Raw genomic sequence first — 23,505 nt, 5'->3', positions numbered from 1 at the left:
GCTTACATAAAGCGGTAGTGCTGGAACTCAGCCCCTTCCAATTTAACGATCGCAAGCAAGGATAACGCCAAGAGGTTCCCTTGCCGGCATTTGAATCATTAGACCTCGGGCTCGGATTCGGATTCTTTAAATTGATTAGGTTGCATACGCTCCTTCAGCTGACGTTTTCAAGTCACATTTATAAAAGCAGTTAAACACCTACAAATTATGTTTCTTCCAAAGCGCATCTTGCTGAACACCCACTCATTGTTCTCATAGCAATGAAGGTTCTACCCCTCGCAGGCATCAGCGCATCGCTCGCGATACAGGGCGTTGTAGCATATGGCCTACGCGCCGAAAGCAGTAACACTACAATCGTTGATTTGGGGTATGCTGTTCACCAGGGGAGCCTTAATGTATGTTTTTGAAGTGTTCATCGACAACCTGACTCCCGCATTCAATGTTTTCCTCGTCCTTAAATGTTCATATCGTAATTAATGACCGAAATACAGTCAACCTACAACTTCTACAGCTTCAAAAACATTCGCTATGGCGAGGCTCCAGTGGGAGAGTTGCGTTGGAGACCCTCGATTCCTCCTCAACAAATCAACCGAACTTTGAACGATGGCAGCGTTGAACGCCAATGCCCGCAGGCCTTCCCTCGCTGGCTACTCGAGCCCCAAGCTGCGAATGCTGGCCTGCCAGTAGAGACGTTGGCAAACATCATCCTGAGCGATAAAAGATTGAATGAGGACTGCCTCTTCCTCGACGTTCACGTCCCCACTAAGGTCTTCGCAAAAAGGGGCAAGTCTGGCTCGGGTGGTATGTAAAAACGAATACTCGGTTCTAGCATGACCTTTTCATTCTGACTTAGACCTGCTGCAGCCGCTGTTATGCTTTGGATCCACGGAGGAGGCTATGCCATTGGTTAGTGAACAAACATTCCTCTTGGGATCGCTTTTATCTAACGCTGCAGTTATCAGGATACAAAGATCAGAGCCCCTTCAACACCCCCGCTGGCCTCATTGAGCGTTCTACTCTCGACAACCAAGAAGGTGTCATCTTCATTTCGATCAACTACAGGCTCGGCATGTTCGGATTCCTTAACCGAAACGGAACTGATATGGTCGGCAACGCCGGTTTCTGGGACCAAAGAACGGCGCTCGAATGGGTTCAAAAACATATTCATCTTTTCGGTGGCGACCGGAACCGCGTGACAGTCATCGGAGAGTCTGCAGGAGCCGGCAGCATCGTGCATCAGATTACCGCATTTGGCGGGAAAGGGAAGGCTCCGTTTGCCGCCGCGATCGTTCAAAGTCCTGCCCTTCCAATGACGGATCTCTCAGCAGAGAGTTGGGAGACCACTGTTGCTGCGGCATCAAAGATCGCTGGAAAGCCAATTCAGAACATTCAGGACCTACGTCAGTTAAACTCCTCAGCTTTGATGCAAATCAACCAGGCCGCGTCTTTCAACTCATTGTTTGGCACTTTCACCTACGTTCCAACAGTCGATGGAGAGTTCTCCTCGGATCTTCCTGGCGTCTTGCTCGAGAAAGGACATTTCTATCAGAACGTCAAAGTAAGTTCAGAATGGTCTCTCCGGGTCCTGTCAAAGGCGGCTAATTGGTATTAGGTCATGGCTGGTCACAACAAGAATGAATCGGGCATGTTTACGCCCGAAATCAAAACGGAGGAAGAGTTCCTGTCCTACTTCGATGCCAGCCAACCCATGCCTGCTTCAGAGCGAGATCTGATCTTGTCGCAGCTGTACCCGAACGTCCTGGACGGGACCTTCGGCTACACAACTCAGTTCGGCCGCGCGAACCTCCTGTTTGACGAGATGACGTTTTCCTGCAACACGCGCTGGCTGGGGACCGCATTTCTTAACCAGACCTACAACTACCGATTCGAATATCCGCCAGGGTCCCATGGCCAGGATCTTGCTTGGACTTTCTTTGTTAAAGAGGATCCTGCCGTGAACGCAGAATTGGCTATCTCTATGCAGCGCTACTTTACCAACTTTGCCATGAAAGGAGACCCAAATGGAGAAGGAGTAAGCGGACTGGCGCCTTTTCCTGTTTATAGTGAACAGGCAAATTTGGCTATTTTCGGACAGGAGGGGGTTGGTACGGCAGTAGACGGGTTGGCCAACCACAGATGTGATTACTGGCAGAAGGGAACATTCAGGAGCCGCTAGTCAACCTATTGATTTCAGAGTATATATTCAATTTACCAGTACATTTTCCAAACTCGAACTCGATGGTCGACTGGGTGGAGAGGTAGGTAATTCGTTTTGTGGTCCGGGGTTTCGTAGCTTGCATCTGTATCGCTTGGCTTTTCGGGATGGTTTACTCTTCAACGAGCACTTTGTAGTCATTTGTTAAAGAAGATATTCTTACCTCACAGATACTCCATCACAGATGCCCTGAGAAGAAAAATCGACTTTAACTGTAAAGGGGAGTATATTGTTATTACGGTCAGATATCCAATAGTTCTATTTGTTTTCTACTAACAGAGCGCTGAAGTTGATAGTAGCTTAATTTGGCAATGCATTTAGCATTTGCATGTAGAGTCGCAGGATGAATTGCCATCACCTCATTAACGGAGTCAGAAGCTAGTATTATTAGCACCATAGTACCAAGGCAGGTGGGTTCAAAATTCGTTTTTCGACAAAGTCAGTATTTAGCGAGAGGTAGACTGTTGGAACACCACTGCTCAGGGTAACCTAGAAGTTGCTACAAAATACTTCGCTTGTTATCAGTCCTTATAAGTCATTACCTCTTTATTTCAGTGAGCCAATTTCACTTGAGTGGCGTAGTGTATCGTGAGTTTCCTGACGGGCGATCCAGAGGCTGTTGAGGTTCCGGTTTAAGTGACAAGCATCCAGGTGCTCCATCCAAAGCCAAACATGTGCTGTAGACTTCTTGGAAATATATATCAGTAATTGAAAGCTAAAACATACTCAACGACAATTACAATTTCCATTGAATCATCCCATGCGACCTGTGCATATCTCTTAATTCAATACTTTCGGTATTTAGCAAACAACATCATGATTATCTTGTTTTGTTTGACCCCCAATGAACAAAAGCTCAATGGACATAAGACCTAAGCGTTTTGCATATCACTTGTTGTTTCCAGTGGTTACATGCAACATGAATTTGGTTTTCCTCTTAATCACAGGTTGCAGCACGAAGAGTGCGGTGTAGCATCACGGGCATCACGGAATCGGATCAAGGGCGGAGGGTAAATATTTTGGACGGCATTTTTCATAGGATATGTTTGCAATCATAGCGACCGTTCTGGAATGGTGAAGCAATGGAATCGTTCGTTGCATGGTTCGCTTTGACTCGGACAGGGATCATGATACTGGGATGGGCTGATGTCGGGCGGCCGGGGTCTTTAGACGCACGATGATCTTTTGCTCTGAGAACGTGAACCCTTAATCCGATCATATCAAAACTTCCGTGCGGCTCGGATTATATTGTCTCATCGAGGCTACACAGGTTCGGTTGCCGCAAGCGAAGCCAATTGTGGTCGGTGAGGATCATGCCGGGATTTGGGTAGTGTGGTCTGATGTTGCGACCTTCCCAATCACCAAGGCAAACCTAAAACGTGTTTGGTAACAAGGTCGTAAGGCCTCGAACCATCCAACTGGGAAATATCAAGCTCCCTTATGACCCCATTAACGGTTTTGAAACGCATTTCATGTCACTTCTCAGAATGATGGCGCCATCACAACTCGACCGCCGACTGTGGCCTAGGCCCTGCGACCAACATATAAAGTGATAAAACGCATTTCATCCTGTTATTGCTTCTCACGAAACTCGAACTAGAACAAAGCTCTCTATTACAATAAAATTTCATACAATTGATAACCCATCGCAATGAGTAACAAGCCGAATACCAACAGCGGCGGGCCAGGTAACTCTAGCAACCCCCGCCCAGGGCAGTCTCCCTTCCCTCCGTCCAACGCCCTTGTCCGACAAACAAGCACGCCCCAGGAAAACCAGCCATACACGAGCTCATACAGTAACAACTTTGACCGGAGCAACTCCAGATACAGCACCGGCAGGACTGAGGACAGCTCTCGGTATAGCGGAGAGAGCATCGGCCAGCGCGATCCTCCACGATCACCCCCTCCGCGTCGGCAGCAGGATAGGCCAGCGCAGCGCCAAAACTGGGAGGATAGCATATACGGAATGTACGGCGACATCAGAACACCCAGGGAAGCGCCGCCGCCGCCGCCGCGGCAGGAACAGCAGCAGAGGCGCCAATACCAGCAGCCCGCGGAAGACGATGGAAACGACTCGTTTGACGAGGAAGTGCCGAGACGCCCCCAGCCTCGCCCCGAGACACAGAGACCGCGTAACAGAGAGCAGCGCCGGGAGACGAGATCAAATCAGAGGCAGTCCAACTTCAGAAGGGATCAGCAGAACGACCAGCAGCAGCAACAGCAAAAGCAGGGGCAGCAGGGACAGCAGGACGGAACCTATAGGCGCGTAAACATCAACATTGACGTGGGCGGCGATGGGGGACGTTCTTGGTCCTGGAACGCCGATTCGCGCGGCGGTCCCAACGTCAATTTTGGGACACCCTTCGTCAGCACAGGGTTCCCGTTCGGTGGTAGGAACAACAATGGGGGTAGGCTACCGGTCAATTTGCCTTTTGGCGGCGGCGGACTTCCGATCAACCTACCCTTTGGGCTTTGAGGACATAAAGCGCGTGAAAAATTATTATACGCTGTTCAATTTTTACAAAAATGCAAGCCGGGGATGTTCGATATCTGTGTTTAGTAATGCTTTCAAATTTGAGAACTATAACTCACAAATGGACCCATCCTTGATCTGTCTATAGCACATGATCGATCCGCCAAAGTCAACTCGTTTCGAAGACGTTGCATTAGAGATCTTAAATATTTCTTCTCATCTATACTGGGGATATGACAAACCCCTCGTCTGCTCATGACGATCGTAGGAGACCTCACCTATCTAAACGCCAAAGTTTCTATCGGCCACCGTACATAACCCAACGCCAGGCTCTAGTTTGGTCAACAGTTCTCACCCGGGACTTGTAGAGATTCTACGCCGTGTCTTGAGTTTCAAAAAAGCGCTGTAGTATTACTACATCTGTTTTGAGTCTTGTCTCATAAAGGATTACGTGATGCTGTTGATATCAGAGAATACCCGTACGAGTGGGTAGCTCTCCAAATAGTCTCTTCATTCGTAAAGCTGTGATCTGTTGTGTGTGTAGAAGAGAAAAGAGAAAAGTAGGCAGCGGAAGCAGCAGTTGAAGATATCGCCGTCGGCAGCCCAGAGGTATAACCCCCGAGCCCGGCTGCCGCTGCCGCTTCCCGTTGCTTGACCGCCTGCCCATGTTCTGACTGAATAATCCAACAGATGCACAAGTAGCAAGTATACGGAAATAACTACTCTTTCCCTTCAACCAGAATTATGTTAGGCGGTAAGATGTTTATTTTCTGACTTGTTGAAGGAAATACCGTTCCAGTCATGGTCAACTGCAACCCCATGGATGGTACCATACAGAAAGTCCACATTCAATAGCACTCTCCTCCCGGCAAGTGTCGGGCCCAAGATTTTGACAAAGGAAATCCAATCTGGGAATAATTTGGTCTCAATTATAGTTGAGGCTGTCATTAAAGTTGGCTCACACCGATGTTTGTGACATATTCTCCGTTGAATATTCATATACTGAACGACATATGCATACATGCAGAGATACACCAATGTAGAATGGCAACAGTCAAGAAAGCCCGAACAGAAAGAACAGAAAGACGTCAGGCAAGTAGAGAGCAGCCTATCTAAGCAGACTCACCCGGATCGGCTGCAGTTGATTCACCTTGGACCGTTCACCTCAGCGACGCTTCACTGTGGGAAAGAAACCCGTTGACTCACATTACAACCGCGATTCACTGCAGACCGAACCATACCCATGTGGCCAACTATCTCCTCAAAATGGGGCGTCGACTGCGCCGTTCAAAGACGTAGACAGACGTGGAAAGAACAACAACCCCAATCAACCCACTTAAACAACAGAGCCTGCCAACTAACCACAATCGCCAAACCTCTTTATCAGAAGCCCACCTTGGCTCCATACACTAAACATTACTACTGCGCCCACCTAAGAAAAAGAACATGTGTACAGTCCACATCATCAAGTGCCACGACTGCAACACCATTGAGTCCGCGTGGCGGATGGGCTGCAAATACGCGCCGCCACCGCGCCGCCTCTGCCAGAGGAGGCAAACGAACTACATCACGACCCGCCTCTTCCCGGGCCACTGCGATGCCTGCCTGACACGAACGGGCCCGTATCAAATACTTGTTCCCAGCGAGGCACCGATGACGACGGCGGCGACGGGGTCAAAGGCCCATGTCCTTGCCCAGAAGAGTAGTTTCGAGACTCTCAGCAGCACCCGGGGTGAAAGGTACGCAACACGTCTACACATGATGAGGAAACGGCTAGTCTCGGGGGTTGGGAGGTTCTACTCGGGCCTGGAACACGCATGCATGCAGGCCGCCCGGGTAGCGTTGCCTTGCCATGTGGCGGTGGGCCGTGATACTACATCTCAATGTAAGGCTAGCAGGTTCAACACGTGGCTATTGAGATGAAATCTGTCACTAGTGTAGTGACGTGTTTTGAGTCACACGATGTGGTTCCATGGTGTTCACTTGTCAACGTCGCTGTTCCTATCGGAAGACTGTCCACAGGCCGTGCCCCAGCGATCACGAACATCACCCCGATATCACCTTGGCTAGACAAGGACCCGTAGAAGACACATGGGACGTCAAGAGGGGGGCAGGTGTAGCCGAGCCGAGGTCGACTTGAAGACTCACTCGACCCAGCATCTGCTCTACATGCGTGTTTGTAGCCCACCTCCCCCGGCGGGTAGCAGGCTATCCAGTGCACAAATGAATCGTTCGACCCGCAAAGCGCGTGTGCGTGGCGAACTCATACGACTCCCAACGCTGCGGGTTGAAAGGCTAAGCAAGGAGGATATGGATACGGGGTTCAATGCGGCACACACTAGCCGACCTGGATCGCCGGGGTTTTCGAGATGGCCGGAGGGCGGGGGCGGGGGAGGGGCGCACGCGCGAAAGGCCTTGCAACGAACATTCCACATCGCCGGCACGACGTCGAAACAAACTCACGACCCCTCATCCCTTGACAAGCATAAACAGCTGAGGTCGGGCGGCGAACCACACGGGCATCTGCATCTTTGGGTACCCGGCGGCTCCCCCGCGCGTTATTGGCCCAAAACCCGGGTGCCCCACCGGGTCTCCAAAAGAGCTCGAATCTTCGCGAATCCCGTGGGTGGTTTCCGAACCATGCCTTCACACGAAACGGAGGTTCTGCGCGTGTACGAAGGCACTGTTCGAGATGGTGCGTGATCGCAGGGGTCAAACCAAGACTTTTGACGTAGCGATCCCAATACCCCGCTACGTCATCGCAAACCATCGGGAGAGTGGGTGGGACGTCGCGTACCGGCATGGGGCCTAGTCTGAATGCCCTCAAAACATAGAATCCTCGAGAAAGCCGCCAGCATGGCCGCAGAGGAATTCGCAAGGGTGGAGCTGGCCCCATCCACATTCTGCAGCCACAGACCATCACAAGCTGCCCATGTCCGTGTCTGGCTTTCCTCGAGTTGGAGATGATCGTCGCTGGTTGTCGGAAACAGACTTGCAAAGCACGCCGGACCCTTAAAAGTCGTCCAAACTTAGCAATCGGCTTCCGCAGGTGATACGTATGAGCTGTTGGCACGGAGCCAACTCCGGCTCACATGCCACTTGGTCCAAAAGGCGTCGGCGATTGGCTATCGGGCCATTGGGCGGGGGGACTTGCCGCGACGCGAACCCAAAAAACTTGACATGGATATTTCCAAGAAGAAGACGGCGCGCGGTGTCGTACTGTGCAGCAAACGCCAAACGCTCCGTGCCTGACGCCAAGGATTGGCGTTCAATAACTGCTACTCTTCTGCCCGCAAACGTTGTGAATCGAATGGTCGCAGCCCAGAGGCGAGCGACGGCACAGGAAACCAGAGGATCGCATCAATGGGCGGGCGGACGGCGCATCGGCCTTCCGTGGGCGGAGTTCGCCGCGGAAGCTGTCTCCCGCTTTGCCAACCACCAACGGCCGCGGCAGGCACATCTCGATAGCAGGACGCTGGAAGCGGAACGGGACTCGCTGCGGAAGTGGCTTTCGCACGACTCGAGGCTGTCCCGCACAGACATCCTGGGCCGTCAGGGTTCACCCGAGTCGAGAGTCAAGACGGGAGGGTGAGCTGGGATGGCAAAAAAACTCAATCTCGTTGGGCGTCGACAGCGGTATGCCGAAGTGTTGCCATGAGATTTTGGGCACCCATGGTGATGACGTGAAGAGCGAGCCACGGGCGGAGGAACATCTCCAGGGAGATTGAACCAGGGTAAGGGGGGATGACCGGGGATGACATTTGGCCCTGTTTCGTGCTCCGGCCGCTGCACGCAAGCCGCAATCCTCCACCTGGTTGTCTGCCTGTCACTCCGCCCCAGTGGTTGCATCTCATCCAACGTAATATCTCAAAAATGTCGGACCTCTGACCTATCCGATCTTATGGGACCACCGGAGGGTCTCCGAATCGTTGGGAAACGTGATTCGCCTCTCTTCTCAGCACCATCCAAGCCATCCCACACCAGGATAGGTTTAGCTCCTGCTGACCCCCCTGTGCGGGAAAAGCCAAGGAGCAAGGGCAGAGGTGTCGTGTGAAACCTGGGCGCAGGCGTCCGCCATCCGCGTCGCTGGCGGTCGCCGTGCCGGACTCCCCCGCCAGATTCCAGGGGGCGTGTATGACAATTGACGGCGGGGCAAAAGACCTCGTCCGTCGTAGAGACCCAAGCTGACTTGCCTAGCTCTCGAGGAACTTGCCAGACTCGACCGGAGGCGATTCTGGATGGATTTCAAGGGTGCCCGGTGTGCGTTCTGCAAGGCGCACGGGAAATCACGGTGTAACGGGGTGCGGCTTTGAAACATGATTCACCGATATGTCACTCCAAGGACGGGATGGGGCGTGGGCGAGGAATTTTGCCAGAACAGCCGCGATCCCTGATGCAGCATCTCGATGAGGAGATCGCCAGGCATTTGGCGGGCCACGTCCGGCCCACTTGTTGTAGCTTTTCATGGCCGCAGCGATAAAGCGACTGTCCTGTGCCAGACAATCAGCACATTACATTCATTCACATTGCGATGGTGAAGGAATCAGCCTCAAGCTGGTGGGGGCCAAATGAAGGTGATTCGCCACTGGCGTGTCTTAGTCTCCTTCTGGTGAGGCCAAGAGGGCATTCCCGTTCAGGGTCTCACATGGGGGGACACATGGGGAGGGGGGGTTGGTTCCAGCCTGGGCCATTTCGCATTCTCGAAGTCGCCAGAAGCTTCGTGTACCCTGTGCCTGTGGCCTGTTGCCGCCGGCTTGTTAGAGGTTCGTGAGTCTTCACGTACCTCCCCTCCCCCCTCCCCCTCCCAGCGAGGGGCATATGGCGGGGTTTCTCGTAGGGCCGGCGCCGATGAGCCCCCGATCCCAGCTTCGTCAAGCGAGCCTGGCGGTCACAGGAATGACCTCGTTAGCGGCGTCGAGAATTGGCCCGGCCGGGGGAGGTGATCATGGTGCCAATTGAGGCAACGGCCATCGTCTTGTCTAGAACAAAGCAAATGGCCCCCTGGCGCAATAGCACCGGGGTTTTTTTTTTCGGTAGTTTTTTTTCTTTCTTTCTTCGGGAACCCCATCCACACTCTATCTATGACGTGTACCGAACCGCCACGGGGCGGGATTGCGAAAGCGACGGGTAGCCCCGACCTCACTTCTCACTGACCGCTGGAAGGGCCATCGCGGGTGGCCCGGCCGAAATAGTCGGACCTCGCTGCGATGCCCGTAGCCATCGTGTCACCCGAAGATCCGCCACACGTGCTGCTGCTGCGAGCAGCGACGGCGCGACTCGAAGCGAAGCCCAGTAATTAGATTAGTCCAACGCCAATGCTGGATCTCCAGGGGCGGCCCCTCACAACCCCGAGTATCTCGCGTGGTACGTTCCAACGCAGCCCTCCCAAGGACACGGAAGAAACGGTGAAGTGCTGCAGCTGCTGCTGCGGCATGACTGATGGAGCAATTGAGGCAGGCCAAGGTTAGTTGGTTGGTTAGGTTTAGTTAGGTTAGGTAGGTTGGTATGGCAGAGAGGCCGAGAGATGGGCAAGGAATTGGTCAGGTGAGAAGGAATGAGATGAGACGGGGTACTCGTACCCCGTACGATACGGTACGACTGGCATGGCATGGCATGGCATGTACCTTCTACCTTTGAGCACCTCATGGACGATGGGACGGATGGGATGGGGAAGAAGAGTGACAGAGAGGGACCATTCCGTTCTTCGCTTCCGTGGTCTCTTAGCTTACCATAGCAATCACCTTCTTCGGCTGCATTAATTTGCCTTGCCATTCCTTGTCTTATTGGACAAGTTGCCGAAGCCAACGTAACGCATGAAGAAGGACAGTAGGAACAGTAATCCCAGACACACCACCACACTACATAGTACAAATACTCACTCTCTGTTTCTCGCCTCGCTGTCACTCCCGCTGGGGGAAAAGGGCGAAAGGGTGACCTGTGGCTCTGCTCCTGTGGGTTCCGCCCGAGAAAGGCCACAGGAGGCGGGTCCCGTTCGGTAGTGCCACGCAGTGCTCCATGCGGCCCCGTAAGCGCTGCCTTGCCGCTTGGGCCTATCACAGGGGGGGCGCAGGAGCATTTGCTCCGGCAAGGCCCAGCTCGCTCGGGACGCAGTTGGAGAGAGTGCCCCGTTCGACTTTTCGCCCACGCATTCTTTGCCAACAGAGTGTGGCTTTGCACCCCTTCATGTACCTTACCTGTCCCGGACATGGCCCTGACCTGGGGATGCAGATGGGGAAGGGTAGGAAAAAAAGGTGCCATGGATGAAAAAGTGTACAGAGTACCTGACCTGAAAGGGAGGGGATTTTATCGTAAAAAACGATCGGGATATGGGACGCACCGAAAATATATACCCAACCCAGACAGGTCAATTTTGTCGACTATGATTAGCCTCTGTGTCCCTCTGTCACCTTATCCGCCCTCATCCGCGTTGCCCTGCCCTTCTCACCAGACGTCCCCTTTACCTTTCTTCCCCTTCCCCTTCTCTCTACACACAAGTCACAAGTTCACTCCCCCCTCCGTCATCTTCTACCGTTTCTCTCCCCCCCCCTACCTTACCCTCCTCCCGTCAAGGCCGCTCGGAACGGTACAAGCGGACCCCCCACACCCCCCTCTCCTTCACTAAAACGTCCCTGTCCGCCCCGTCCAACCAAAAAAAGGATCCCTCGATACCCTCGTCGCAACATTCGTCGTCGTTAAAAACGCTCCGGCCCAGCAAGTGGCCCTTGTGGAACCACCGTGTGGCGATTTCCCTAAAACTTTGCCTCGCCATTGGATGACTGGCACAAACGTCCGGGGGCAGCAGCCACAGCTGGTGTCTATATCAGCCACACCCGGGTCGCCGGTCTGGCACGCTGCCCAACACGATCGGTGGTCCCTCCGCCTATTGTCAGCTCTGTCTGCTTTCGGCTTGAAGCAAAGGCATATGCCCATGTTGCCCTCTTCCGTACACACTCCCTCACTATCACTCTTCGCACGTTGTCCGAGAGGCTCAAAATCCCTTTCATTCGGTTTTCATGTGTGTTGAGCACAAGACTGTTTGTCCAGTCTGTCGGAGACTATACCTCGTCTACGTCGCCTTCTGTCACGCTTACCATCCTCCTCTCTTGGATTGCCCAAAGGGTCTTGTAGTCCAACCAATGGAGATGCTCGACGGTCGGTGTCCGAGTCCTGTCTGTCCAAACAGCCGCGTTGGTGGCTGTTTGGTCATCTAGACAGTCAGCCCATTACAAGAAACCCTTGACTGTAAGTTCACGAGAGTAGACCGTTCGAAATTTTCTCTGCTGACTTCTCTACAGCTTCTGCTCGTTACTGTCTACTTCCACCACTTGGTCGATGCCCTCGTACTGCGGAATGTCCAGGTTGTACTTTTCAGCAATCCCCGGCGAAACGAATCTGCTCCCGAGGTCAGCCAACAAATTTCTTAGCTTGGGTGTATCTGAACTCCGGGGCCGTGCCTTCCGCCGATGAAGTGCCGCCCCTTGAAATGCTTGACCAACGGCTTCGGTGCTGTCAGGCTGACCAGGATAGCAGGGTGAAAAGAGCTGCCAGGACCAGACGAAGGCGGGCCCTCCTCAATGTTCCACGAAGATGGAGCGTCAACCGAAGTTACGGCCAATTTGGTTTCCTCGAGCGCCTTAATCACCGCGGGAAATGGCTCCCGAACTTCGCCAGAGAAGCTAAATCCTAACACCACGACGTTAGCCGCACGAAACAAAATTCGACATGCCCATACGAACCGAAGATGGCGTCCACGACATGGTCCGCTGACTTAAGAGCCATCGGGAAGTCGTCAACGAACGGGACATGCAGGTCCACCAGCTGCTGCGCCAGTCTCTATGGAAATTAATCAGTGGAATTCGAGTCCAGACAGGCCCCGAGGAAAGAATAGAGGGGTTCGTTTGTGCGAGCAGCATAAGATATACGCGAATATTGCTGCCGCTTTCGTTCTTGGGGAAGGAAGTCATAGAGTTGTGCATCAGCATAGCGTGGCGGGATAAGGAGATAGAAAAAGAAAGGCGCAAAACTTCATGTGTGATGCGAAACGCTCGAAGATGAGGAGTCGATGATAGATCATGTCTAATTGCCAGTATTCCCGTGTTTTTATACATCGAACGCATCGAACGAGATAGATAAAAGCAAATACAATCTCACTCACTTGATACAATTCGTTTTTGCTTTGCTTTGGGTAGTAGACAGATGGCTTGTAGCCATAGTGACGCAGATGCCGAGCGGCAACCAGGCCATCGCCCCCTGGATCGTGATGAGCTTCATGTCAATGATTTCGGATGCGCCCAAGACTCACCGTTGTTGCCGGGCCCGCAAGCGATCAGTATGTTCAGGCCTCTGTTAGGCGGGTGGACACGGTAAACTGCATCTGGCGTCAGGACGCGTCAATTAGAAGGTCGGTCGAGGGTGGCAGATTGACCTGCTTGTGAGACAGAGAGACCGGCGAGCTCCATCAACTGGTCGAGCGAGAAGGCGCCGGTGCTCATCAGATCCTTATCTAGAGCTGCGGCCGCCTTTGCACCAAGAGTCTACGACCAGCCGTGAGCAAATTTGGCCTCTTTCACTCCTCGGCATCACTCACTTTTAGGGCCATGTTCTCGGTCTTTCGTGATGGTTCCGTTGGAGTTGATTGACAAGATGACGTTGGACTGATGAGTTGAGGTGGAGGTAGACGAGAGGGACGTGCGACTGACATCACTCCGCATCGGAGTTTACCAGTGCCACAGTCACCCGGTCAGCCACAAACCACGCGACGGGACGGCAGGAACGGGCGCCGGATCGGCTGCCACCGAAGGTGGGTCCACACAGCTCGTTCAGTGCCTGTTCCATCAATTTAATGCACCTGGTTGACTGGATTGTGCTGTTTCCTGCTGTCGGTCAAGATCGGGCCAATGCTATTGATCCGTAGATAAACCTACTCTGCACCCTAGGGACTGTTTAAATTTCCGGTAGCAAGTTGCGAGACAGATTTTATTCCACTGGAATCTAGAAGCAAAAATTCCTCCCTTTCGCCGCCGATAACGACACCTACCCAACGATATGGAATCCACGGATCTTTCAGCCCGGTGCCAATCCAGCAACTGATTGGGAGCATCCTATCCCTGTGTACTTCTGAACCATCACCTCCAAATGGGTCGGCAAAAGCGAATCACGCAACTTCCCAAAACATGCCCGGATGATGCATCTCCTGGAGCAGGACATCACGACAGCAAATGTGGGACGGTATTATCGAGAAGAAAAGGTTGGAAGAGTGGACACCAACCAACTAATTGAATTATGGACTCCGGAAGAAACGTGAAATATTTTGCCGTTTCAAGAAGCCCAGTACGCTCGAAATTGCGCCAAAATCGAGACTTTGGTGACAGCGCAAAGGAACATTCGACGGAAACCGTCCGAAGATGGCGGGGGTCAAGATCCTGCCTGCCGGAGGACGGCTTTGGTGATGACATCCACCTTCTCGGACAATTGGGTATCGGTCTCATCTCCGAAAACCAAAGGCCAACCAAGGCCTGTGGGTATTTTACGGCCTGGAAATGAGGAGGTTGAACCTCAGATCGGCGGCCGAAGAGATTAGCAGCGAGCGGGGGTTCAAGGTTGTGGAGCAAAGCAAAGTCCGACACAGTCACCCCTTGTCTAGAAATTATTATCCTCGGAAAATACCTCAGCAGGTGTTCTATTCTCCGCGGTGGCTTCACCCTGGCAATCTTGGGTTTCTCGAGCTCAGGTTGCAGCAGCGAACTGGGCAGAACAGTTTCAAGGAGCTCGCAAGGTACAAGGCAGCATTCTCGATGGAAATGCCCCCTCAGCCAAAAGGCTTACTTTTGGAACGTATACTTCGTTTTGGGGTCTCTGTTATTTCCGAGCCCCTACTTACCAAGCAAATCGGTAAGAGTTTCATTGTTCTTCAGATATGATGCTCTATCGTCCATTCACAAACGCAATGCTGGCCTCATGCTTCGTCCGCGAGTCAACCCCACGAGGAAGGCGGCAGATAAAGATGGTGCACTAGCCGATCAAGGTCGGGGTCAGCATAGAGCTCCACCCAGTCCCTTTTGCGGCCTCAGACTTGCGTAGATCGCAACTTAGGCCGTTTGCTCCATTTTGTGTGCTTTAATACTCGGGAAGATACTTTCAGTGTTTAAGGTTCTTCCCTGTCTCTCAGTACCTTTGTCTTTCTTAGGTTTCCCACCTTCCCGAGTTGCGCCTTACCATCACTGGTCCTCCTGTGCTCACATCCGGTTGTTTTATGTTCATATTAATCCCCTAATAAATTCCACGTTCCATGACTCAAATCAGAAAAATGGCCAAAATTTACCGAAATCGGACGGCGATTCTAGCATCGGCGCGCCGACAATGGGAATTATTGAGTTTGTGGCCACCACATTGGCAACTCAAAGGATGATAGATCTGTAACAAGCGAATCACTATTTCCTAGAGGTATCGTGTCTTCTTGATGACTGAAGTACAGTCAGTGTTGAAGTACTATGGTCCTCTGTATGGTGGAAACCCCGGAAATGGGTGATGGGTTGTGTTAGGAATAGAAGTCGGCAGAAACGATGACTTTCCATTTGCGGAAAGATCCAACAGAGTCCCAAACAATAATGGGTTGGGGGAGGGGATAATGATCCGCATATTCTTGATTGCCTCATTTACCAAGGACAAGTCCGAGTGTATTTACATATCTAGATTCGTGTGCTACTCTGATTTTGGCAGGCAGAAGCCGCCATTACTCCGAATAGGAGAACAAGAAAGGGAGGCATTAATGACACATTCAATACGTGAAGTTCCCATCAAAGGGATAATGATGTCCCTCGAAGTCCTTGTAGTCGACATCTCTCACGGGGTATCCCCCGAGATCGAGGAGTGCCTCAATCATACCAGTCCGCCCTCCCCACGTGGCCACGGTGAACGCACGCATCATGTCGAGGCCGTTCAACAGTGCGCCCGAAGTCCAGAGCTTCCCGTCGTTGGCCCAGCGCTTCTCGACCCAGTTGACGTCCGGCGCGGTCTTCCTCATCACGTCGATGAACAGACGTGGGAAGGTCGCCGTCTTGCCCGAGAGCAGGCCGGACTGGAGAAGGGAAGCTGTGCCGCCGCAGACGGTGAGGAATGCACTGCACTCGCCGTACACCTTACGAATGAAGGCAATCTCGGCCTCGGTAAGCTTGTAGTCTGAGTCGTGGGCACCCATAATGGCGATGTCCAGGGGCGGGCAAGACTCGAACGAATCCTGGATGGTGGCTAGTTAGAATGACGGAATTACTCTTAGTTGCCGGCACTCAGCTTACGGTGGGTTGAACCTGTGTCCCACTCCTCAGCCTGGCTGGTTTGCGGTCTTCGGTGACCCAGTGCAACTCAAAGTCAATTGCATCTTTCCACATTTCCTCGGGCAAGTTGAGCAGCTGAACACCACTCTTGTGCGTCCAGGCAAAGAATTCGAAGGACGCGATATCGAGCATCTCCGTGATTCTGTAAATCTGTTAGTCTCTGAATAGAATGGACTGTTGAAGGGAGTTGATTGCGAACCCTTGGGTGAGGATGACTCCGGCGTGAATCTTGCGGTTGGGTTCTTTGAGATTGAAAGCCATGGTTGTGGGTGTGCGGGTGGGTTTTCAGAGTAGCACCGAATATGTCAGAGACGGAGTGAATGGCGGAACGATGAGTTTCTTGGTTTGATGAGAGAGTTTATCTGCAAGCATCGGTGTCGACGGTCATCTTATAATCATCTTCCATGTCGGACAGAGGACTATACAATGAACCCGGCATGGAGCCATCTGGATGTCGCAGGTGAGGTCAAGTGTGATGGTTGAATGCCGGGCCCAAACCAGAACGGCGCGAGTGCTACAACATCCGAGAGGGTTCGGAAGTTAAGTCTGGTCTCCGGCTACAACAGCCACCAGTGGTTATGGGATCGAATGAGAGGCGCGGAATCAGAGCTCGAACCGAAATAGTCATTTTGGTTGTCGCCGGTCATTACAATGAGCTCGTTTTTCCTTTCATTTCTTTCTTGCGCCGGCTTGCGTCGGAAGGAATATGCGTGTTTCATGCACTCTAACTACGAGTCCCGTCCACCTGAGGGACCATGATCGTGCAGCGAGTGACACGAGGAAAAAAAAAAGGGAAGTAATCATAGCTTCGGTATCATACCAGTACATGTTCATATATTCTTTCCACATTCATTCATTTGCCCCGTGTTCGGTCTAAAATTTGAAATATTGTAAGTTGCCAAACGGAGAGGAACCATCTATGATCTAAGAAATTACGATACGAAACACGCCATGCAATGCCGCGCCCATGCCCCACTTGAAACCCATCACATCGAACGAACCATTATTTGACCCGAGAATACAGAAGAAACAGCCTCCCGCGAAGCAGGCCTCGCGCAGCAGGGGCAGGCTCCTTCAAGTCGGCGGCGGAGTCGGAGCTGCCCACCGAATCCTGCGTCTCCCACCGCGCCAACCCATCCTTGTGCCCTTGCTTGCTGCTTGCCTCGGCTCTCTGAGCATCGGCCGCCTTCTTCTTCCGGTGCTCGCTGACGGCTATGGCGGTGAGGGCCATAAACAGCAGAACGGCGACGACTATGGCCACGACCATGGTGGTGGAGCCATAGGAGGACGGGCCCGAGCTTGCGGCCGGCGTCGCGGAGGGGGATGCAGTGGCAGCCTGGTAATTGTGAGCTTCTGTTTCAACTTGAGGCGACGAAGCGTCTCTGATGGGTGTGAAGTCGTACACTTGATTCTTCTGAAGAATTCACGGTGCGGGTGCTATGGACGAGATACATGGTGTAGGCGGTTTGAGTTCGAAGAAGGGGATGTTTGACGAGATAGTATGAATTGGTGTGCGGTTTCTCTTCTTGAATGAATACTCTCTATGATGCTGACTTTTCAAAATTTTGTAACAAAAATACTGATAATGAAAAGCTCACCACCAAAATTCAGGCACTTAATAGAGGGCAGGACCTCTTTTTTAAAACCTGCAAAGCAACCCCGTGTAAAGCGAGGCTGGCGTAAGCAGCCTCTGATCTGACCAGCGCATACCCAGCTTTGCATCTGCGTCGTAGTCGGGAACGATGAGGCTCTAGTCTATCTATACTGACTGCAGCATTTTATGAGATATTATACTACTTGTAAGACGCCACCCTCTGACCGACATACAGCGGCACTGTCATTCGCCAAGCTACTATTCGACAGCTGGATTATGCCAGAGAGGATTTCTTTCATACAGCCGAATCACATAGAACATACCGTATCAAGACTGGAATCCTTATACATGCGGCATCTTCCAAGCGAGGATCTCGACCCCCGAAAAGAGCAGTGTGTTGTCAAGAGGATGGCCAGGGACCGCCCGATCCGGAATATCGTAATACGCGTGTGGCCACGCCGCCTCCGAAGAAGCAGCTGGGCGCGGCAGGCTCCCGGTGGGGCCCAGATCAACCTCAACTAGCCGTCTAATCAGATCAGCCCAGCTGGCGACAGAATCTCACTGCATTTTGGAGCCAAGCATAACCAGACTGCATGCTTACATGATGACTTGCTCTGGCCGAATCAAGGCCGCTCCTGCGTAAAGGGGGCCGTCAGATTTTATTGCGTCCAGCGCCCGCAGCGGCGGTGAACAGGGACGGGGTCGCCTACTACTATGGCGGAGAGAACTTGCGGGCGGGAGACAACCGGCCCATTGACCAGAAAGGCTGTGCGGCGGAGGCAGGCCCGATGGATGGGAGACTGGACTTTCACCTACAGGGCATGGGAAGCGTTCCCTAAGCCAGGGAACCGGCTCTGGAGATTTATTTTTATCAACAAAGCATTTAATGTTATGCTATCTACTCATGCAACAAGGAGAACGTAGTTGGAGTAATCGGCCAGGGCTATGGACGCTCAAATGCTATAAACCAATCGTTTATACAGAAATTTATGGCTTCAATTAAGAAGCAAAATGATTTTCTTTGATTGTAACGGAAAGACCGAAGATCCAAGAATAAGTTTGTATGAAGCCTACTTACACCAGGTTACACCGACCCTGACCGAGGCTGGAGGGTTTGGACGAAGATGGACCGTGCGCCGTCCGAGGTGTCACCCCCGGCACTAGAGTCAGTGGGGCAGTAAACAACGTGGGAGCAAGACATCCCAACTTCGACGCTTCCCCCTCCAAGACCTCCAAAACAAAGGAACGAGCAAACATCAGACGGTCAACATCGTCCTCCCCGCCGTGCGCGCGCATTCCTCTCAAACGCCACAACCCTCAACAACGACGTCAACGAATCCTCCCCCTCTCGGCTCCCGAATAAACACCAAAAAGTCCAGGAGAGCTACGAATCCGAAGAGTCGCCCAACAAGCCCTCGAACCAAGGTTAAACAAGCAAAACAAAACAGCCGACAACGAGGGAGACCAAAAAAAAAAAGGAAGAGGAGGATAAGGGCAAAAACCTTCGGAATATTCAAACAACCACCCGAAACACCAACCAACCGACCAAACAAACAAACAAACAACACCCCAGAGATGGCGCAAAACGCAGCAACGTACGCAGACTGCGTCGCCTCCCTCCGGTCCTCCCTCAACTTCCTCCAGTCCTCGGTCGAGACGCTCGACACGGGCGTCTCGGACCTCCCCCGCGTCGCCTCCGTCCTCCGCCCCACGCGCCACTTCGAGCTGATCCCGCAGCCGACGCTCGCCGCCGCCGAGGCCTCCCTGCGCGACGAGATCGGTCCCTACATTGCCCTCCTCCTCGACCGCGCCGGCGCCCAGATCGCGCGCCGCGAGCGGCGCATCGAGACGCTCAAGGCGCGCTACGAGCTGCTGCAGGGCCGCCTGTCGCAGCCCGCCGAGGGTGACGACGGCGCGGGCAAGAAGGGCAAGGGTCCCGGGGCCGGCAAGAGGAAGGTCCTGGGCGGGGAGAGCGCGCTGAGGGCCAGGGCCGTGAGGCAGAGGAGGGAGGGGCTGGAGTACAGCGTCGAGAGGCTCGAGCTGGAGGTCCTCACCAAGGAGCGCGAGCTGAGGAAGAGGCTGGACAAGGCCTGAAGTACAGATAACCGCAATCGAGAACCAAAAAAAACTAGTCTGAAGATTCGCCTTGGTGGGGGGGAGTTGGGGACACCTGGAGATGCCGGCCCCTCCCCCTCCCTGGGCATCGAGCAAGGATGAGATATGGTGGAGTAGTGTTGTGATACCCAATGATGAAGGTTAGGACGTCTGCAACTATGTCGTATGAAGACTTTACGACAAGATAAACATAACGTTGGTGAGTATGCCCGTCTAGATGTCCCCCCTTCAAAATCATCCTGACATAAGATAGCGTTATGAAACAAGCAGCTCAATCGCCCGAGAAACGAAAATGACGGGGGACGTTTGTTCAGATGGGGAGTTGGTGTCTCCTCAAAGAGGCCGCAAAGGGACCTACTGATTGTTAGGACAAATATGCTGCAAGATATGTCGCATACGGCAAAGGGTCGAAATGTTAGGGGCTTGCAGGGCTACGTCACAATCCAAAGCATCCATCGACTTGGAGCGGTTGAACAGAAATATTCATGTCCAGAATACCAAATACGTCAAAGTTCCAAGGCCAGTCAGGGCCACTCACGTCGACCAACACGTCACAGTGCAGCTCAGCATCGGAATTAGATTTGAATATGTGCAAATGCCATTTGTAAAACAGCAAGGGAACACCAACATGCATGGGTATCCCACCTGCGAGCTACCATAGCCATCCGAATGGCTCTACCCGTTGCTCGTGAAACCAGTCCCAGGAAACACAAAAATAAAGGAAACGCATGATCCCTCTGCTCGAGCGACGAATGCAACCCGCACTAGCAGTACGGGGGAAAAAGCCAGCACTCGACGGTGGGCGAGTAGAAGTAAAAACAACAGGTAGAAGAAAAAGGCCATTTCGGCGGATATACGTGTCGCCCATGGCTCGAAAAGGCGCGCGGCGGTTTTTATCCCGGACAAGAGACCCTAATGTACTCCAACAAGCATTTGAGCGCGAAACCATCCCATGTCCCATATGGTCATTTTTTGCTCCCATCTCCAACGGCGAAACGAAATTCATGAGCTCATTATAACAGGATCAGGTAGTTGCTTGGTGCGATACCCGTCTCGCCCGTCTCTTTGCGTGCTTGCCACCAGCGTCCACTCACGTCGCTAACCTCGAGGATCTCGTGCTTGGAGAATGAGATCTCGTTCGCATCGTCGGGGTTGGCCTCGTAGCTGTAGATGGCCTTCGCGCGGTAGGGGTACTCGGTGGGCGGCACCACCTCCTGGTCAAGACCAGGGGGCTTGGCGACAGGTGGTGCGGCGTTGAATGTTGTGGCCGCTCCAGAGTTGCGAGGTTGGTTGGTAGGGATGCCCTGGACGGGGGATGGGTTCTCAAAGCCGTTGAGCTGCGCCGACGTGTACATTTGAGGAGGCTGCACCGAGGTCGACGTTTCGGGTCGGCCGCCGCCATACATCATCTGTCGGCTTCCGGATTCCTTCTGAAGAGCGAAGGAGTCAAGGTAAGCGCGCGGCTTGGCCGACGGCGCGGAGCCGAAGTAGAAGATCCAGACGATCTGCGAGTATGTAATTAGCAACGACCAAGAGATGTTCGACTCGCCGAGTACATACAGTGACCATGGCCAAAAGGATGAAGCCAGCACCGGCGGCCTGGCGCGCGCCATTAGATGAGTGGATGAGGGAGTGGATGGTCAACGAGTTCATGGCCAAGGCGGCACCCAGATATCCCGAAAGAGCCACATGGTAGGTTTGCGCCGTATCGGAGGCAACGACAACGAAGACGCCGGCAATGACGAAGAACATGTATACCACGGTCCACCAGGCGAAAGGGGGAACCGAGCCGGAGCTATCCGTTACTTGTGTCGTTGCGATGATGGAGCTGATGAATGCGATTATCCATGCAAGCTAGGGAATCCATTAGTATCAGAGAAGGCGGCGCAGGGGCAATTGCCGGCGGGCTCAAGAAGCTCCCGGATAAGGACCCTTTAGGCAACATACCATGGAGATGGAAACTGTGGCCAGGGCGAATGGGTCACCAATGATGTTCCCCAAATTAATGCCCTTCCTCCCATACTGAGCTCTTGATTGTTCCATTTTGCGCAATGACGGTGAATGAAGGGAGCCGTAGGATGGCATAAGGAGCGACGGCGAACTTTGTCGGGTGAAGATATTAGATGCCTGGGGGCACGTTTCGAGTCTCGTTCTCGATTGAGGTTTCGTTCGTAGGTCAGTCGACGGTGGTAGCTGGACAAGCAGAGCGAGCTGTTCTACAAACTGGACGAAACGGTGCCAATCAACGTGCGGTACGTAACTCGAATGATACGTAATTCGAGTGCCGCAGGGTGGTTGTCGTGGCTGGAATGTAATTCCTCAGGGTGACTAGGGGAAAAGGAGTGACTGGTGGTGGTTGGGTGTTTGCTGGCACAAACAAAGGGTGCCGGGGTGTTGTGTACGCTGAGCTGTTCAGCGCGCAAGACAGCTAAGGTGCTGAGCTGGGCGTTGGACCGCGACGGCTGGATACACAGCAGAGGAACCTGATTGAATAGGGAAGGCAGAATTGGTGATTCGAAAGCAAGTCGATCGGTTCAGAGGATTGTCCAGCAAGGTTGCCTCTTTCGTTGGGATAGAAGAGGAGATAATGCGAGTCGGAATTGAGAAAAGAATCGAATCGAAGACGACAATGCGACAATGGATTGCAGTCGGTAGGATAGAATGGGAATAGGTAAGACCGAAGGCGTGAGGATTCGGAAGAAACAAAAAAAAGGATGATTGATGGGAGAACAATAGAAGAACGAATCAAGTCGGGTCGAAGAAAGGTGCGTCGGGAGACGGACGAAGTTGTAGGGGGGGAGGGGGACCAAAGTCGGCTGTTGTTGTCCGTAAAATCGGCGAAATGAAGGGCAACGACTAGCAGGTTCCCAAGAAGGAAGCGGGCGGCGTGGAAAGTGAGGCAGACAAATCCAATCCAACCAGGCGAGCAGACCAAACCAGACTGACTGGAAAGCGAGGTGACTAAAGAGGCGTGGGTGTGGCGTCGATTTCCTCCTGGCGCGTTGTCTAGCTTTCTCGAAAAAAAAGAGGGCCAAGCTGGTGGGAGTTGGTGCGCTCAGGGGAGAGAGGACCTCTCAGGCAGGACTAGACTAAGCTGAGCTGGGCCAGCTTGTGGTACCTGATGGCGCGTGTTGATGTGCAATGCGCCCCTATTATTTTCTTCGCAGTGCCAGGCCGTCGCGCCCCGGCTGTGGGCTTGGTCGGGATTCGAAGGCGCTACGCCCGTGTCGTGTGCTGCACTTGTTATTTTTGGGCGGCAGGGTGCTGGTGTTGTCCCTCGAGGGAGCGGGACACAAATCAGTCGTGCGTGGGCGGTCGACAATGGGCGGCAACCGAAAAACCGTTGTCGGAGAATGTATTGAAAGGGATGGGAGGAATGGGACGGTGGGGGGGAGAATGGAATTAAAAGAGAGGACAGCAAAAGCAAGAGAGTGAGAGAGGGAGAGAGAGAGAGAGAGCACCGATAAGATGCAAGGGCTGTGGCTGCAAGTACTCAGGCTGTGCTGGGAGGTGTGCAGCAGCCAGTGGGTGGGTGGTTTGTGGGATCAGTGAGAAGAGAATCCAGGCGAGCGGGGACCCAGGCTACTGAATAAGACGTAGGACGTGGACCAGGACCCAGACCCAGACCCATGGGCTGCGGGAAGCGAGACGAGGAACAGGCACTGGGAACAATAGGACGAGGTCGGGACGAGGAGCAGGACGAGGGTGACTTTGGGTGGACAGGAGGGGGCCTGGGAAAGCCAAGCGTGGACGAAGAGGTTACTTTGGGCAAGAT

At 53.1% G+C, this 23,505-nt stretch overlaps 7 protein-coding genes across 7 annotated transcripts; 3 read left to right on the top strand and 4 right to left on the bottom strand.

Moving 5' to 3' along the window:
• Positions 1-260: 260 nt before the first annotated feature.
• Positions 261-2,176, top strand: EsH8_III_001514 (uncharacterized protein; the record flags this gene model as incomplete). Its single annotated transcript, XM_083263239.1, has 5 exons — positions 261-395; positions 492-801; positions 865-906; positions 963-1,558; positions 1,613-2,176. The coding sequence occupies 5 exons, from the start codon at positions 261-263 to the stop codon at positions 2,174-2,176; spliced, it is 1,647 nt and encodes a 548-aa protein (XP_083123726.1).
• Positions 2,177-3,866: 1,690 nt separating this feature from the next.
• Positions 3,867-4,691, top strand: EsH8_III_001513 (uncharacterized protein; the record flags this gene model as incomplete). Its single annotated transcript, XM_083263238.1, has 1 exon — positions 3,867-4,691. The coding sequence occupies one exon, from the start codon at positions 3,867-3,869 to the stop codon at positions 4,689-4,691; it is 825 nt and encodes a 274-aa protein (XP_083123725.1).
• Positions 4,692-11,977: 7,286 nt separating this feature from the next.
• On the bottom strand, positions 11,978-13,287 carry EsH8_III_001512 (NADHX epimerase; the record flags this gene model as incomplete). Its single annotated transcript, XM_083263237.1, has 7 exons — positions 11,978-12,080; positions 12,143-12,371; positions 12,425-12,521; positions 12,844-12,938; positions 12,991-13,056; positions 13,114-13,222; positions 13,276-13,287. 7 exons carry the CDS (start codon positions 13,285-13,287, stop codon positions 11,978-11,980), a joined length of 711 nt encoding a protein of 236 aa, XP_083123724.1.
• Positions 13,288-15,465: 2,178 nt separating this feature from the next.
• Positions 15,466-16,282, bottom strand: EsH8_III_001511 (uncharacterized protein; the record flags this gene model as incomplete). Its single annotated transcript, XM_083263236.1, has 3 exons — positions 15,466-15,924; positions 15,983-16,163; positions 16,221-16,282. The coding sequence occupies 3 exons, from the start codon at positions 16,280-16,282 to the stop codon at positions 15,466-15,468; spliced, it is 702 nt and encodes a 233-aa protein (XP_083123723.1).
• A 742-nt stretch (positions 16,283-17,024) lies between these two features.
• On the bottom strand, positions 17,025-17,475 carry EsH8_III_001510 (uncharacterized protein; the record flags this gene model as incomplete). The annotated part of the gene is made up of 2 exons (XM_083263235.1): positions 17,025-17,357; positions 17,425-17,475. 2 exons carry the CDS (start codon positions 17,473-17,475, stop codon positions 17,025-17,027), a joined length of 384 nt encoding a protein of 127 aa, XP_083123722.1.
• A 1,715-nt stretch (positions 17,476-19,190) lies between these two features.
• On the top strand, positions 19,191-19,709 carry EsH8_III_001509 (DASH complex subunit Spc19; the record flags this gene model as incomplete). Its single annotated transcript, XM_083263234.1, has 1 exon — positions 19,191-19,709. One exon carries the CDS (start codon positions 19,191-19,193, stop codon positions 19,707-19,709), a length of 519 nt encoding a protein of 172 aa, XP_083123721.1.
• Positions 19,710-20,743: 1,034 nt separating this feature from the next.
• EsH8_III_001508 (osmosensor SHO1) lies at positions 20,744-21,815 on the bottom strand (the record flags this gene model as incomplete). Its single annotated transcript, XM_083263233.1, has 3 exons — positions 20,744-21,235; positions 21,291-21,584; positions 21,678-21,815. The coding sequence occupies 3 exons, from the start codon at positions 21,813-21,815 to the stop codon at positions 20,744-20,746; spliced, it is 924 nt and encodes a 307-aa protein (XP_083123720.1).
• Positions 21,816-23,505: the final 1,690 nt, after the last annotated feature.

Source organism: Colletotrichum jinshuiense, chromosome 3 (assembly GCF_051148585.1).
Source record: "Colletotrichum jinshuiense chromosome 3, complete sequence".
NCBI lineage: Eukaryota > Fungi > Ascomycota > Sordariomycetes > Glomerellales > Glomerellaceae > Colletotrichum > Colletotrichum jinshuiense.
Note: the sequence above shows the minus strand (reverse complement) of the source record. Positions and strands in the feature narration are given on the sequence as shown.